Source organism: Manacus candei, unplaced genomic scaffold, assembly GCF_025592945.1.
Source record: "Manacus candei isolate 608988 ecotype Guabito, Panama unplaced genomic scaffold, ASM2559294v1 h1tg000048l, whole genome shotgun sequence".
NCBI classification, from domain to species: Eukaryota; Metazoa; Chordata; class Aves; order Passeriformes; family Pipridae; genus Manacus; species Manacus candei.
This window is the reverse complement of record NW_026138096.1, coordinates 3,546,380-3,563,086: the sequence shown is the minus strand read 5'-3', so window position 1 is coordinate 3,563,086 and position 16,707 is coordinate 3,546,380. Positions and strand designations below refer to the sequence as shown.

The 16,707-nt window shown below is 35.2% G+C and overlaps 1 protein-coding gene across 15 annotated transcripts in view; it reads left to right on the top strand.

Annotated features, from left to right (window-relative positions):
* The window catches only part of JAKMIP1 (janus kinase and microtubule interacting protein 1), a 245,641-nt gene that overhangs the window by 96,669 nt on the left and 132,265 nt on the right, over window positions 1-16,707 (top strand). For all 15 annotated transcript variants that reach the window (XM_051798518.1, XM_051798502.1, XM_051798517.1 and 12 more), the window contains 6 exons: window positions 359-478; window positions 2,731-2,877; window positions 3,477-3,617; window positions 6,755-6,814; window positions 14,522-14,650; window positions 15,885-16,013. In XM_051798518.1, coding sequence (XP_051654478.1) covers window positions 359-478; window positions 2,731-2,877; window positions 3,477-3,617; window positions 6,755-6,814; window positions 14,522-14,650; window positions 15,885-16,013 — 726 coding nt within the window. The remainder of the gene's footprint in view (window positions 1-358; window positions 479-2,730; window positions 2,878-3,476; window positions 3,618-6,754; window positions 6,815-14,521; window positions 14,651-15,884; window positions 16,014-16,707) is intronic.

Genomic DNA, 16,707 nt, shown 5'->3' with positions numbered 1-16,707 from the left:
TACACTAGAATTGTTTTAGCTGAGAGTAAGGAATCTGGTGAAAAGTAACCTGTTATACATGAAATATTATTTGTCTACTGTTTGGTTTTGGTGTTTTGGTTTTTTTTTTTCTTTTTTTTTTTTTTTTTTAATTTTTAGACCTTTAGATACATTTCACAAGCAGACACTGCTCATGTAGCATATTCACAGGATGTTATTGTTTAGTGTTTCAGTTAATTAAAGTAGGTTTTCCAGGCACTGATGTATGAGTGTATTTTAAATTTACACAATCTACTTGCTAAACCATGATATTAAATTAAGGATAGTAAAATATTTTTTTAAAGATGATTTTATATGTCTCTATGTTTTTGATGTAAAGGAGCAGCATTTGGATGAACGAGATGTGCGGAGATTTCAGTTAAAAATCGCTGAACTGAATGCTGTAATAAGGAAGCTGGAAGACAGAAATACTCTCTTAGCAGATGAAAGAAATGAACTGGTAAATTAATTAGTAATAACACAGATGGTGACTGGGAGGGCATCTGTATAGCAAAAGATTTAATGTTGGAAAGTCAGTATTATAAATAATTTACAAATTAGTCCTGTTGGTTTCAATCAATTATATCTAAATATAACAGATTTCTACAGAAATTCATCTTGTGATCATAGAAGACATGGATGGAATCTTTCTTGTTCCTCAAAAATAAAAATGTACAAATTTATTTTAAGGTCATTGTAATCAAATTGACTGGTATCTTGCCTGTGGCACTGTGTAAGGATGTTGTGTAAAACATGCATAATCTATGCACTTAAATTACTGTATTAATATTTTTGAAATTTGACATTGTTTTTATGACAAGCTTATATTAACTAGGAGTTAAAAAAGCTTTCTTGTGTTAATGATGAAATATCTGCCATTACTCAAGGGAAATCTCTTAAGTAGGTGAAATTATCCTAGGAGAGGGATAGTAACTTACAAAAGAAAGGATATGACATGAATTTTAAGAATGAATTTTATCAGCTTGCTACTTAATTGCTCGTACTGAGGTTAATGGTAAAACTCCCATTGACTGCAGTGGGAGGTGAGTTTCACAACAGGAATTTTTACACATGTCCTATAATGCCCTAATTCTAGTGGTGGTAGAAAAGATTTTTCATTCTAAACAGATGGAGCCTATGTATCTGATTGTGAAATAATTCTATTATGTATGGTGAGGGCTGAAGTGGTGCCATATGTCGGTCCTATAGATGAGTGAAACACTGACATCTTTGTGAAACATTGACATCTTCCTCCTTGCTTTGTCAGACTTAGCTCTTCATGTTGAGATGAGAAGGCTTTGCTTTACAATAAAGCGACTTGATTTAGTTATGACATCTCAGTGATTATCAGAAAATCTAATTCTTGAAATTTTCTTGTCCAACATCTTGCCCGAATCTATCTTAATAAAGGTTGAACAATTGAACAATGCTAGGCTAAATTTGAATGAATTTAGAACATAATTGTGTCTTTTTCATTAAACTTTTCATCTTTAAATAGTTTTATAGTCTAAACAGCCCATTCACAGGCCAAAAATTGATTCCTGGTTAACAATTTAAGTTTCTTGGCATAAGAAGAACATATGTTTTAGCCTGGGTATACTTTGCCATTTTTCCTACTTAGCCTTGGTGTTTGTTGTTTTGGGTTTTTTCACCTCAGTTTTCCTGGTACAGTTGCTTTTCTCTGCTCTGTACTCTCAAGAACATCTTGCCTTTTTTTCAAGATAATTCAGCCTCCTAGTCCTTTCTGTGAGCATAAGTAATTCAAAACATCCCTGAAGAAATCTGTATCCTTCAGTTAGTGTCCCTCTAGGTAGTGTCCCTCTATGACTCGGTCAAGTGCTCTTCTTGATTCTTGATTTAGAGATGTAAGAAATATATTTTGGAAGAGATATGGAGTAGGTTTTATCATATTGTGAGACAATATTACTTAAAATAATATCAGTAATATCAGTAAGGCCATATGATTAGGCACTGTGAAAAATAATTGTCTTTTGAGAATGAAATAGACAAGCAAGTACTCAGTGGAATTATTTTAGCAAAAAGACTGTCTTTTTCTCATTTCCAGTTAAAACTCAGTAAATTAAAAAATCTTTTGATTGGGAAAAAATAGATTTTTTTTTCCAAACAAAGTAGCTCATTAAATAGAGTGAAATATTGAATACACACAAATACAAGAAAGAGCAGCAATTTGCTTTGTGTAATTGTCTAACATCGTAAAACCACAGGAGCAAAATTGAGCAGCTTGAAAATGTCAGCAGAATGCTGAGATTGAATCTGTGCCCTCTGGCTGACTTTCTCATTGCTCTAATTACACATTAGGTGAAGGTTTTTTTAAAGAAGAGAAGGAAGAGTGTCCTTCTACTGAGGGATAATTGGTGGGAACAACTTGCTTAGAGACCTAGTTGGTCACAAGAAGCTTATATACACTGAGATTAGTTTGTAAAGAAATCACTGTTACGGATCATCATAAGTGTCTGCCAAGAGAAAAATTCAGTGACCAGATCTAGTGTTTTGGTAGACTGTAAAAAAAGGCCATGCCTTATTAGTTTGGACTCCTGTAGTTCCTAGTTCAGCAGTAGTCTATATCAGATGCCACTTAGCAAAAGTGCTAAACTTTCTGAATGAAGAAAGGCAAGTGAAACCACAGCTATTTCTTCTTTCCTGCAATGGTAAACTAAAGCTCAGCTAACTTTGTTCCTTTGCCATGTACAGCTGAAACGTTCTCGGGAGACAGAAAGTCAGCTGAAGCCTTTGGTAGAAAAAAATAAGAGGATGAGCAAAAAAAATGATGATATGTTGCAAAGTATCCAGAGAATGGAAGAAAAAATAAAAAATCTATCAAGGGAAAATGTAGAACTGGTAAGTGATTGTCTCTGATGTCATGTTATAAGAACACATTGCACACATCTACTTTGAGGTGGAAGTGCCTGTGAGGCTTTTATTCCAACTCAAACAGATCAGTCTCCACAGTGGGATGGTGCAACTGTCAAATACAGACAATGGAGCTGAATATTCATATTCTAAATTCAGAGTGGCATGTGCTTTGTGTTGTATAAATTCACAGTGATTAAGGAAAAGGATCACAGATAGATAAAATATTTTGCAGGCTATAAAAAGTTATGACTAAAAATCTGCTTTAATAAATACTGCTTTTATGATTAGAAGCTTTTATGATCAGAACTGAATTTGAGTGCATGTACTATGCTAGATCATTGAGTTCACTTCTCTGCTAATTTTTCTGTGTACTTTGATTCTGTTTTAAAATATTTTATGTGAGAGATTAACACTAAGGCATACAGAATGTGTATTTTTTTTGGTTGAAAGAGGCCTTGTGTTGTAATGGAGTATGCACTGATTAATCCAAAGAATTCTTGATTGCTACATCACACCTGAGAATTTTTCTCTAGTTACAGCAAGACACTTTAAAATATTCTTTTACTTTTTTTTTTTTTTTGTAGAAAGAGAAGTTATCTGCACAACCAGCGCTGAAGAGGCACACATCTTTGAATGATCTCAGCAGCACACGAGAGGAACAAGAAATTGAGTTCCTTAGACTGCAAGTCAAAGAACAACAGCATGTTATTGATGATCTCACAGTGGTAATGTTCATGACTGGTATACACATGTGCATGCACACACATCTATAGGCAAGCTAAAGATGTGAGATGAATGTCTTAAGTCCAGTTGTAGTAGTAATACAGAAATAGTTTTTTGGTGTCAAAGGGTTCTTGTTATTTCTCAGGTAGTGAATGAATTTCTTTGGAATGTGTATGAATTTTTGTATTATAAAGTATTTACTTATTATGAGCTGCTCATGAAGAAAGTGCATCATCATTCCATTATTTACTTGCCAAATTGGGTGCCAACAACTGAGAAACTTGAGGAAAGGACACTTTCCAAAACTTAATGACTAAAATGTCTTGGATATAAATCCTGATGCAAACCCAAGCACTAGAACTTCTCCTAAAAGAAAGGAGCATGCATGATGGCAATAATTTCCCCTGGCTAAGCATCTCTAACTGAGCTGGCCACACTGGCTGTCCTTATAACAAATGGGGAGAAATATGCACTGTTCATCAAACCAAAGGTAGCGGCACAATTTAGCGTTAGAGTTGCACAGCTGCTACCTTCTGACTCTGAAGGTTTCTTAAGGTGATGCTCATAGATGTTTGCACTATTTGATCGGGAATGTTTCAAGTTGTGTTAGAGGTGTCTAGTGCTATTAAGTGCAATTTATGATATCCCTTTCTGGTGCTGGCAGAAATTCTATATCATCTCTGAGACCTTTGCCCTTCTGGAGCAGCATCTGGAACTCAGGCAGACTCAGACATCTCAAATGGCACTTCTGACAGTTACAAAATGATAAAAAGAATTTAAGAGCATTCTATCTAAATAGAAAATGAAACAATTGGATGCAGCTTTGAAGATAAAAATAGAGGATCCAAAAAGATAAAACAACAAGATGTGTTATTGCTGTATCTGGAACATTGTCTCTATTCTTGGCAGTTCCCTGAGATTTTGACCCAGGATTTTTCTCTGAAATCAGTGCCAAAAGTTGATGTCTGAGTTCATTCTCCAGTGGCACAGTGTTCCAAGCAGTAGGATGTTACTCAGAAGCTCTGATGTAGGGTCTAGTTCACAAAGCAGTGCTGCTTTGCCTTCCAAATACAACTGTACAGGCAGGGACCATGATATGATATTAAATGTGCAGTATATGGCAGATATAACCTCTCTTATATTTCAGTGTAAAGTGGATATGAAAGGACTCTCTTTTTACTGTCTCAGATAGTGATGTGAGGAAATATAATGTATCCTGACTGGTCAAATAGTATTAACTTGTGTTTAGTGTGAAAGTAAAATAAATAAATATTTTAAACTATGGTTTCATTTTTGCTGTTTTTCCTATTTACAGATACTATTCCACTGGCAGAAATAAGTAAAATTATTAACTAGGGTACTGCTTTGGTTGGCAGTACGAACTAATTGAGGTTTTGCCTTCTATGTGAATGCAGTGGAATTCTGCACTTCATTATGCTTTTGAGCTATCATTTCTGGCCCAAACTGCGCCTCTACAGAATACGAATGTATCATAGTTATCAAGAATGACTCAAATGTCCCATACCTGATTAGTATAAAAATCATCAGCTTAACTCCAGCTGAGACCAATATGATACAGAGAAATAAGAACATTAGTCTTAGGCAATAGGGTTGTCTGAACTGATTAACAGTGTCCTCTGTCGGATACTTTTGATGCTGTTGAAACCATGCCAACTTGAGTTCTCCCACAATAGTGGTGTTCTGGTTAATTCTTAAAAGGAAAGCTATCAAGGGAAACTTAGATGACTGCAAAATATGCTGGTGGCTTTTAATTGGCATTATTATTGTTCTGGTAGCTTGATGTATTATTGAGATAGTAAATTAATCAGTCTTCTTACAAACAAGATTAGAAACAGGAAGGACTGGAGTTTTGGAAGCGTTTGTTCATTCTGCACTGAAGTGAGATGAGAGGAAAATCCATCTGTTTGGACACCTGCTTGGGAGGCAGGAGACCCTAGTTAACGTGCCTTAACTAGGTACCTGAGAAGACAGGATTTTTGTTCAACAGTATAAAATTCAACTGTCTGATTTCGACTTTAGCTTAAATTATTATATTATTCTACAGCATGATATACCTGCACCATTCTACCTTAGTAATCATTACTTTTCCTATTTTTCAAACCACATGTATTCAAAATGCTATATAAGTTGTTGTGCTTTTCTCAATTATTTTTTTTTTCCAAAACTTAATTCCTGGAACAATGTGCTGATAATTAATTGTATTGTATTTTCCACTGGGAGCTTCCTATTTGTCCAGTTTCTGAACTGAATGTGAAGCAAATAACTCTGAATAGAAAAATACCATGTAGTGAGCAATAACTGCTAGCAAAGCACTTGGAACTGCAATCAGTCTTTCAAAAACAGAGGTGCTGCAAACAAAGATGCAGAGCTAAGGAAAGAATCAGGAAAAAAACCAAGAAGACAGAGCACCTGCCTCCTGTGTTTTGGGGGTTTTTTGCTTGCTCCTTTGCATTTTTTTTACCTTCTCTTCTTCCTCTTCTTTGGAATTCAAGGCAGTATTCTTGGATTTAGATATACATAAGTCTTGCATTTCCAGTCACAACCTCCTCATGTTATGGTATAGTTAATTGTGAACTTGCGCCAAAGTCTCGCCAGAAAAAAGACACTAAGTTGACAGACTGAGAATGTCTTTGGATTTGAGACTTTTGCCCTACAAGGATAAGTCACATATAACACTGCTTATGTGTGCTCGAATATCAGAGTATGCCTGATACAATGACTTGTAATTACTAAGACTGGACTAATTTTTGGCTACAGACCTGCTTCTTCAGGATGATTGAACACTGGAGTGAGACTGTGAATTCTGTTTCCATAGTGAGCTTCTTGGTAAAAGAGTCAAAGGAACTTTCAGAAATCTGTGCCCAGTATTTAACAAAGCCTTTTCTGGCCAACTTCCCATCAAATGCTTGAAGGATATGGCTGAAGGTTTGTTTGCTACAGGGATAAAGCTGCAGTACAGGGTGGTGTTCTATCAACACAGAGTTATTCAAAAGGATAAAGACATTGCGTTAGCTTTACCATAGGCTTTAAGAAAATGTTAATGACATTTCTTTGTGTTAGACATATCTAAGTATAGTTTTAAAACAAACCCATACCAAAATGTTCTCTTTCCTTCTAGGAAAGAGAACGGTTATTGCGGTCTAAAAAACAGAGGAGGAAAAGTCTGAAGCCTCCAAAGGTGAGCAAACCTTCGGTTATTAATGCATTTCTGTTGTTGTGAACAACACCTGTTTCAAATACCGCCTGAATTTAAAGCTCTACTTAATGGGAAAAAAACATATAATTCTTCTGTTTTCTCTGGTGAGTGCTTAATTTTTTTAGGATAATTCAGGAGCTGCAAGTTTTGTACTGCACACAAGTGATGTTGTTTTGGGGTTTGTTTTAAGCAAACAGTAAAATTACCCTTTTAGCCACTGTGGCCTGAATATTCAAGTGGCTTAAGGCCTAAATGACTCAACGACTTGAAACAACAAACATTTCAAAGGACAAATGCTCAGTCCTTTTACAAGAACATACACCCTTTAAACTACCAACATAGTGCTTAATCACAGTGGAAAACTTTGACTCATGCTAGGGATGTTACTGAACTCATATTTTTGTATGTGATATATAAATAGTAAGAAGATTCCAACGACTCTACTCTAGATTACAAAGTACAAGAGAAAAATTTAGATTGTAGAAACAGGAAAGTTTTGCTTTGGAATGTACCTTCAATGTTTATTGTAACATGTACTTAAAGTAATTAATTTGCTGAATAATTTTTTTTGTGAAGTTGAACATTAGCAACCTGGAGCATGTGAGGGGAGGGAAATGGGGTTAAGAGGGAAAAAATGGAAGTGAAGAGTGGAGATATCATTATAGTTTATATGGTAGCTTACATGTCATAAATGGGTGCCTGTTGTCAGTGTGTTCTGCACAGTCTATTCCTGGTAATGTCCAGGTGGTGCTTTTTTATTGCTCTGCATTCTCTTAATGCCTGTACTCTGAAAAATGCATTCTTTGGGATTCTCTGTTCCACTGGTAATGTCTTGAAATTTTTCTTCTAATAATGGTGTGTCTTTTAGATGGTAAAAAAGAAAAATTCAAAAGTAACCACAGATCTTGCCAAATATACTTGCAGCAACCATAAACCATTCTTTCTTGGTGTAGTATAACTGGAAATTTGTGTGTTGAGATCAATTTTAAAAAAAGTATGTTAAATCATTTATATATATGTATGTAACTTATGCTGTACTTTTTATAGTCCTCTCCAATAGTTAGCTTTTATCTGACTTTAAGTTAAATGTGTAGGATCTTTTGGTAAATTGTGAAGTTCCTAATTAAATGAACTCATTAATTTAATTTTTAGACATTGATAACTGGTGGTGCTGATTTCTATAGGCTGAAACTTCAGTAACTATGCATTTATATCTTAAAAATCTGTGTTAATAGAACTTCAGCTGACATAGACTCTGTACCCTTTCCTTTTACCTTTTTGTCTTGAGTAACCTGATGCTTTTGTTGTGTCTTCTTTTCCTTATTGAACAAAACAAGAGTTGAACAACATGAGGATTGGAGAGAATGTGCATGATACCATTAAAAAAATTGTGGCAGTGCTGTTCTTTTTGTGCTGAGAGTACTATAATTGGGGGAATTCTGCAGAGTTTACTGCAGAATGAGCAGCAGAGTTAGTGGGGGTGTGCTTCTTATTTAGGATATGATAGATACTTCAGAAAGAATGAATTAATCAGTACCACAATCTTCCTACAGTTTTTTCTTTAAACAATCTCTGTAGAATGAGCTCATCTCTTACTCAGATGAGCTGTTGAGATTGTACCATCATCTTCTCCATTGTTGTAGCCTCTTTCAAGAATCCAGATGAAAATGGTAGAATTCTTTTAACCAAGCATTGCAAATGTTTGTTATATGTCATTAACGGACGTGAGATACAGACACCTCACTCTGGGCAGAATGTTAGCATTAAATGGTTGGAAGTAGATATGTAAACAGGCCGTGTGAATTTTGTCCTAAAATTGCCTGTTTCTCTCCATGGATTATAAAAGCAGTCTAAGAATAGTTGCTCTATATATAGACATGCACAGCGCAAGTGTATTTCTTTCTATGGTCTGTGTAATATCTTTATAACATAAGATGATATAACCTGTATAGAATAGTAGCGAAATTATGGATGTATCTGTCCCAGCCAAACACTTGGAATAAGAAATTACTGATCTAAATCTTTGGCTTTGCTTTTCTAAGGATGGTGAAATGCAAAATTAGCATTAACACAGTGAATTATCAAGTTGGGCTGTGGAGTTGTATCTATTTCTAGATGTGTCCCACTTGCCTTGGCAAATTGAAAGATGAAATATCTCACGAGAATAAGATTTCATGAAAGTGGTCAGATAAGCTCAAACTGGAAGGTATAGAAAGATTCATTTTTTGTTCTAATAACCAGAAACTTGGCACACAGGGTGAAGATTTGCACTCATCTACTGTTGCAGCTTCTCCTAAACAGATACTTCTACACTCCACTTCTTTCATCTCTGAAGTGCTCTGACTGCACAGTGCTGTGGTTGTTCCTAATATGAGTATTTTCCTGACAGTGATTCCTGTTACCTGGAACAGGATCCATGGCATGTCTTTCTCCATCCTTGAGACAACTTGAGTGAATGATCTGCCAGGCCAGTCCAGTAGCCTTTACAGCCCTGAACATCAGTTCAGCTGAAAAGTTTTTGAAAATTTTAATTTTATGCTTTTGTTTCGTTTTTTTGCTCTTGTAATTAGATGTCTGTGTTATTTCTGGAGCTCTGTAGGCGCACTAGGTTACTGTTGCTAGTGTAGCTTTGACTGAGCACTCTTTTAATTCCCAATGGGGCATAGGAGTCCATGCAACAGTGCTGGCAACTGGCTCTGGTTCCCTGAGGAAAGGAGCAACCAGGTGGGATGGGCTTTATAACCTCTGTGCTTGCAGGGTGTTTAGAGGAGTAATGTAGCAACTCTGTATACTCAGGTACTGAAGGACAGTTTTTTCTGAGGTGAAGCAGCCTAAACTGGTGGAGGCTTATTTGTTTTTTTTATACTAATGGGCCATTGGACTTGCTAGGAAAAAAATTGTGATTCACCAGGTGAATCTTTTGCTGTTTAAAGCACGATTTTTTTTCAAGGAGCTTCTTTTTTTCCCATTTTTTTGTGGTGAAATAACTAAGAAACTTCAGAAACAGTATTTTTTTATGTTTTGTTTATTTTTGACATGTAGAATGGAGTTACAGTGATTTCATGACTGATGGAGTCATGCATTTAAAATAAGATATATTTGCCCAGCTTGTTTGGAAAGTGCAGGACTCTACGGATTTATGTCTTTGTTTAAACTTTAATAAATAAACTGTATTCGTGGTAGTGGAAAGCCTGCACACTGGTGTGATGGGGTTCATATTTCTTGTTTTATATTTTTCTTTTTTTCTCTGCCTCTGTGCTTTGGTGTGCCTGTATTTTTCTGGCTGCCAAGAAATGACATATAAGCATGAAGGTAAGAAGTTACTGAGTAGCAAATCTGGTTGCATTGCAAGGAAATATATCTCAGATCGTTTTTATCATGTTCAATTAAGTACTCGAAAATGAGATATTTAAATGTAAAATGAAACTACTTTAGCAACAGAGAAATCAGATTATATTGAAATTTGCATATAGTGCAGTCTATGTGTCACTATTGATTTATAGCATTGTAAACTTTGATGTTTACTGAGCACCATACTTCAGTAGAAGCATTAATACTTGAGTTAAAAAGCCTAATGCATAATTTTACTTTAAAATTATGTGAAAGCACTGATATAAATCTACATGAAAAATACTTGCTATTAAATGCATGGCAGTAGTCGGTGGAAACTAGAATTCAAATCAGAATTTTTCAGTAATTTACATGACTATTTTCTCAGTTAAGAACTTATGATTTAGAAGTAACAAATGTATATAACAAATCAATATAAAAGAATCTCTAAGTCGTTGAGAAACTTTTAAGAAAAGTTTGAATGAAACCTGAATTTACATAGTTTATAGTTACAAAAATCCAAGTATAGTGCGTTTCTATATACTTTTCAAAGATTATTGTGATTAAGCTTTTGAACCATGTGTGAAATATACCTTGGAGTTGGTGTATTTATTGATGCCTTAGTATTTATTACAGTGTTTGTCAACAACTGTATGACTCAGACGTCTTTTTTTCCCGTTTTTTCTCTCTCTGCAGCTGTTCCCTTGCCAGTTAATTTGGCAAGGTTTTGCTTAATTTCTGGTTTTGCTGTAAATCAGTTCTTGTAACTAGTTACTTCAGATACTAGACGATCAACAATAAGCACTGCTTTTTTGTAATTGTGTTAAGAAGCAATTCATACACGTGCAAGAAATATACAATGGCAAAATACCTTATCTCTAATGCCATGGAAAGTGTCTGCTCCAAAAAGTGATAAATGTATAGAATCTCTAAAAAGGAAGGAATCATTAAAAATAAATAAAGTGGTTCACTCGTAACTCCAAATATTATAGGCAGTCTGTATAGCATTTAACAGGTTTTGACTTTTAACTCTCCTTTGAGTGTTGAGGTTTTTTAGTGTGATGGGAAATACAAATTTTCTTTCATAATTCCCTCACATCTAATGATCAAGTGATTTATTTATTTATATATGCAAATTATTTCCCCCTCCTTTTGCTACTAGTGAAATGTTTAAAGACAGGTAAGTATCTGTTGTCACAGCAATGTCATTGTTTTCAGCATCTTCTCAAACCTGTATACCTTTATATAAAATCAAAGCCACTTTTGTTTTGCTATTTTATTTTCACTCCTTGGAACAGCATATGTGTGCCTGCAGGATGAAAGGAAGACATAAAGTTAACCTGAGTTACCTAAGTGACTGTATAGCAGAGGTATAGCAAGAATACCCCACAGGTATGGTAGGTCTAATTGTCAGTTTTAACTGAGCTGCTCCTGACCATCATGGTACTGGGTTCTCTGTGCCATATATATGACAATAAATTGGAGTTTTGTCATTTTTGAGGCCAAACACCCTTGAAGCAGGAGGCATGAGCAGGGTCAACTGTTCTTCTGTTGTCTGAGTTGTTTGTCCTTGGCTGGGTTCCTCCAAAGCACATGGTGGTTCTGAGCTCCATCCACAGGCAAGCAGATGTGGGCAGAAGAGCAGGATGTAGAAGAGTCAGCGTAAGAGTCTGTATGAAGCTTTGTTCCGGGTTTGCTTTCAATATCTTTGAGTAAAGCGTATCTGCACTGCAAAGTGAGGATGTGGTTTTCATTGAAATCTCTGGGGTTTTGTTTACCTTCCACCATCTTCTTTACCTTCATAAAATCTAGCTTCATCTCTATGAAACTGTATGTGCGGATCAGTTTGGAGTCAAAAAAGTGAGTTGAGCTTGCAACTTGTATTGTAAATTTGTCTTCCTTACAACTTGAAGATAGCACCATTTCTTTACCCCTATTTTCAACTTTCAGTATTTATTTGTAGTGTTACTCTTAGATGGTTGTGGGCTGCAACCAGTATTCAGTGCAGGAGAAATTTTGTATGGGCCATCTCTCAGGGACTAATTGCACCTCTGTTTTTGTGGCAAACCTTTGTACTTACGAAAGAGGAGTCTGAAATGTTTGTAATTCAAGTGTGAGAGAACACATTAACTTTCTGGATAAGTCTTTATATTTTTAGAATATGGCTTAAACCTATTCCCTGTGTCCTTTGTTTTGTTAAGTAGGACAGAAAGGTAAACTGATGAATGCTGGAGGAAAGGATTGAATTATCCCAGGGAACTGTTTGTCTTAAGCATCTTAGACATAGCCTGTTGAAAGGATCACAGTGCTTCCTAAACAACTGAGAAAAGGATAATTTGTCTTTGCAGCACTGTAGCACTATAACTACAATCCTTTTCTTCTGAGTGCACAAAGTAGTCATCTAGCAGCTTGCTGTTTCTAAAGGTTGTTGGGAAGCTCTTTGCCTTTTGTGCCGCATCATTTTTGTATGCATGCATATGGATAAGCATAGTCTCTTTAGAAAAGGTGTGGCTTTTGGGGTTTTTGTGCGTTTTTTGAGTGCATAACATCTTTTCAAGAGGAGATTTTATTAGAACTGGTTCATTTAAGTACATGGTCTGAATGAAATTTTTAAAATACTGATAGAAGAGCTCATCTTAAGTGAAGCAATTAAGTGATTCAGAACAGGGTCTTGGAGCTGTCCGTGGCAGTTGGAGTGGAATAAGCTGTGCTGTGAAACTATTATGGGGTTGTTCAGCTTATGAGTAATGAGGCTGTGACCTGGTGGACCGTGGTGACCAGGGCTGCAGACTGTAAATGGAGCACATGGTGTCATGCGTGCAGGCACAAAGTCACACCTATAAGCTTTGATTTTATGGTACTACTTAAATCAATATAGAGTATTTTGGCTGTTGATGAGACCTGTGCTGAGCTAAAAGAATACAGTAAGCATTACAGGGCTTTGTGAAGACAGTATTTATGTAGACATACTAGAAAAGTCTCTAAAGTTAGATAAGTCTAGAAGGTGGTAGGCAAGAGTAAATATTTGGAATTTATCATGAGATGCAGCATTATAGATAAAAACTTTCAGAACCTTGAATTAAATTTATAGCTCAGAATTCCACTCAGTGAATTTGGCTTTGCTGAAGTGTAGGATTCATGATGTTTGGAAAAACAACTGATAACATTTTTCACCCTTTAGGCATTTTTAATGAACAAAGTATTCTCTTCTTACATACAACCTGTATGTTTTAAAAAAAAAACAAATAACAAACTGGAACATCAAGATATGACTCAGCATCAAGCAGTGGCAAAAAATATAGAGATGGATAGACAGATCTTTCTTCATCTTCTTACAACCACCTCTCTCCACTAGCATCCTGTCTAGGATGCTTCATAACCTGACTCCATTTTTCCAGCAACACTCTTTTAAAAAATTTTCTTAATTTTCTTGCTACTCTGAAATTGTGTTGGATCATTAGAATTCTTATGTGGTGTAAAAAGTTGTACTTTCTAATAACATTTAATGTTTCCTATTTTGAAAGGAAAAATACTTGAAAACCTGTTTTTTTCTAATTAAATGTATAAGTAAATTTTTTTTTGACCAGTGGCGTTTCCATGGAACTTTTCTGCTTTCTGAACATGTTAGGAAATTGACAGAAAGGGAAACTCCTAAAATAGTGATGTTTTATATAAAATATCACATTTTCACAGTTAATATTGTACAATTCACTTCCACTGACTACTCATTTTCTTTAATTTTCTGTAAGCATGCATGTAATTGATAACAATGTGTAAAATTCTTAAAATCTCCAGTGAAATGCTGTTTTTCCCCAGGCATGTCTTTTTGATTAGTCTTAATACTGGAGCAAACTCTTTGAAAGAATTGAGAATGATGGTATTGAAAAAATAAATGGTAAGCAGTAGTTTATACTTTTAAGTAGGAGTTTGCAAAACAGATATTATAAGTTAATCTGTCTTCTCTTTTTACCGTTAGTATGAACAATTAAATTTGTTCCACATTGATCCCCAGAATATTTTTTTCCTTTTGGTTACATGTCTTATATGTTACATCGTACTGGCTTGCTTTCTTCTGAATAGATATTGCATTCCTCTACTGTGAATCTTGTAAGACCTGTTTTGATAACTAGCTTTTATGGCTTTCCTAAAGCATTATTCTATTGGCAATTACCCAGTACTACATGCAGTTCAGTTCTTGGAGGTTCTTACACAAATGATGTTGAAGAAGTAGCTCGTTCAATCAGAGAACAAGAGTTTACAATGGAGTTTTTTTTCCTCCTAAATACTAAAAAAGAAGACCTTGAATCATTGGGATTTTCCAGCTGTTTTGCTAGTAACTGAAAAAAACTAATTTTTCAGAGGCATGTTGTGGAGACATTTTTTGGATTTGATGAAGAATCTGTTGATTCGGAAACGTCATCTGTAACTTCATACAACACAGATAAAACAGACAGGACACCAGCAACACCAGAAGAAGATTTGGAAGATGTAAGTAGTACTGATTTGTTCTTAAGTTCTATAAAAAATAGACACATCTATAAATGTAAACTTTTTTACAGTTGTTGTTCCACAGGAACTGTGAAAGATTTGGCAGAGAAATCCTTTGGTTTTTTTCAAGTCCAGTAACATATACACTTCACAATAGAATTAATAAGATAATATTCTGCCTGACAGATTTGGCAGATATTGTGCTGAGAAATAAAATTGTTTTTCTCAAACTCTTTGTTATTAGTCAAAAGAAAATGAATAGGCAAACTGCTTTGCCAAAAGTCAATAGTTCTTAGACAATAGTTTGCTTTTCAACCTTATAATTTATTTGACTGTTTTGATACAACCAGGAGTTTCTTTCTTTGCTCAGAATGCTCAGAGAGGCTTTTGCAATTCATGAAGACTTAAATGATCATAGGTAGTAAATACCCACTGACATGTTTTATCTCAGCTCTGGGATATACAGTGCTGCTGGCCTACTTTAGAAGATTGCGGGCGTGAGGACAAAGCATGAATTAGATACTCTTTTTCATCCTTCTTTCTTGTTCACTAACTTATAAACCTAACTTGTGTGCCTAATGCTCCTCGGTCAAAAGGAGCTTCCTTTTTTTCTAGATTTAATATTTAATAATATTGTAATCTCTTTTCCTTGGAACTCAAGTTTCTGGAGTAAAAATTAATTAAAGGGAAGGACATTTCTTGTCCTCAACATTATAGGAAAGACCTTGTAAGTGTTCAAGTCAGTTGCTCAAAATCCAAAGGAGATCAAGATTTTAAAAATACTTCACATTAAAAAAATAAATTTAAGGAAACGTGGCTTTTGAAATGTAACTTCTGTGTTAGTGTGCTTTACCCTGGCACTGCAGAGAAAAAGTGTAAGGAGGGAGGGATGGACTGCATGAGTCCCTTGTGAAGCTCCTGTGGTTCTGGAGTTGCTGAAGAGAGTGGTGAATAAAACTGTTTTCTCTCATCTTTCCCCAGACAGTTTTTTCCCATTTTTATACATTGCTGCCTTATATAGTAACGTACAGTGTCCTGAAATTGTGTGTAAAGACAATTACTCATCATCCTTCCTTCTTTTCTTTTCCGCATTTTTCAGGATTTCAAACCCTTATCAAACTGAGACTCAGTATGAGTTATGTTGCTTGTTATGTTTGTGAGTCTATCTGTCTATATAGACAAACCCATTATATATATTTATACAAAACCACTTTTTTTCCCCCTGTTCATTAAGAGCACACCTAAAGAAGAAGCTGAACTAAGATTCTGTCAGCTAACAAGAGAGTATCAAGCTTTGCAACGAGCATATGCATTGCTTCAAGAGCAAGTTGGCGGAACCCTGGATGCAGAGAGAGAAGCAAGGGTAATTTTTTAACTGAATTTCCTTTAACTCTGAAATAATCAAAAAAGCTGAAACAACTTGTAACAGCAGGAGGTATTTTTGCAGGTCACTGAAATGCAAAGCACAATGTTTTTGAGGATTAGAGGATATCATCACTAAGGCAAAAATTTAGATTAATCTGGTGTAATCAGAATAAAGATGTCGTATTTTATTCTTGCATGGATAATCTATTACAGATTTCAGTAGTAAGACTGTTATTGAGAGTGATATCCTGGTTGAACCTGCAATTTGGATAGTGACATGATGGTTTTAAATGAATTGCAGGAGAGGTTGTTATAAGTACTTAGGTACTTTCATCATATATTAAAAATATGACCCAAATCTGAAAAAGATAGTTTTTATTGAAGTGTTTTTTTGAATATATGAAATCATAATTTCTTTTTAAAGTCTTAGATTGAGAGTATTCTTTCACCAGAAAGTACCTAGCTAACTATGTCTGCTATTGGATCAGCATGTGTGTTTACTCTCTCTGAAATAAATGTTTTTACTTTCTCTGTACTGTAGGCATTATAGGTGTGAGAGAGTATTTGCCCTTCTGCCACCACTGTGTTTTACCATTTAGTGGTGCAGAGGTGAGGTCAGCAGAAGTCATGCTAGCATTTTCCATTCTTTTTTTTTCCAAACTGGAGATGAGCAAAATAACTTCATGAGCTGG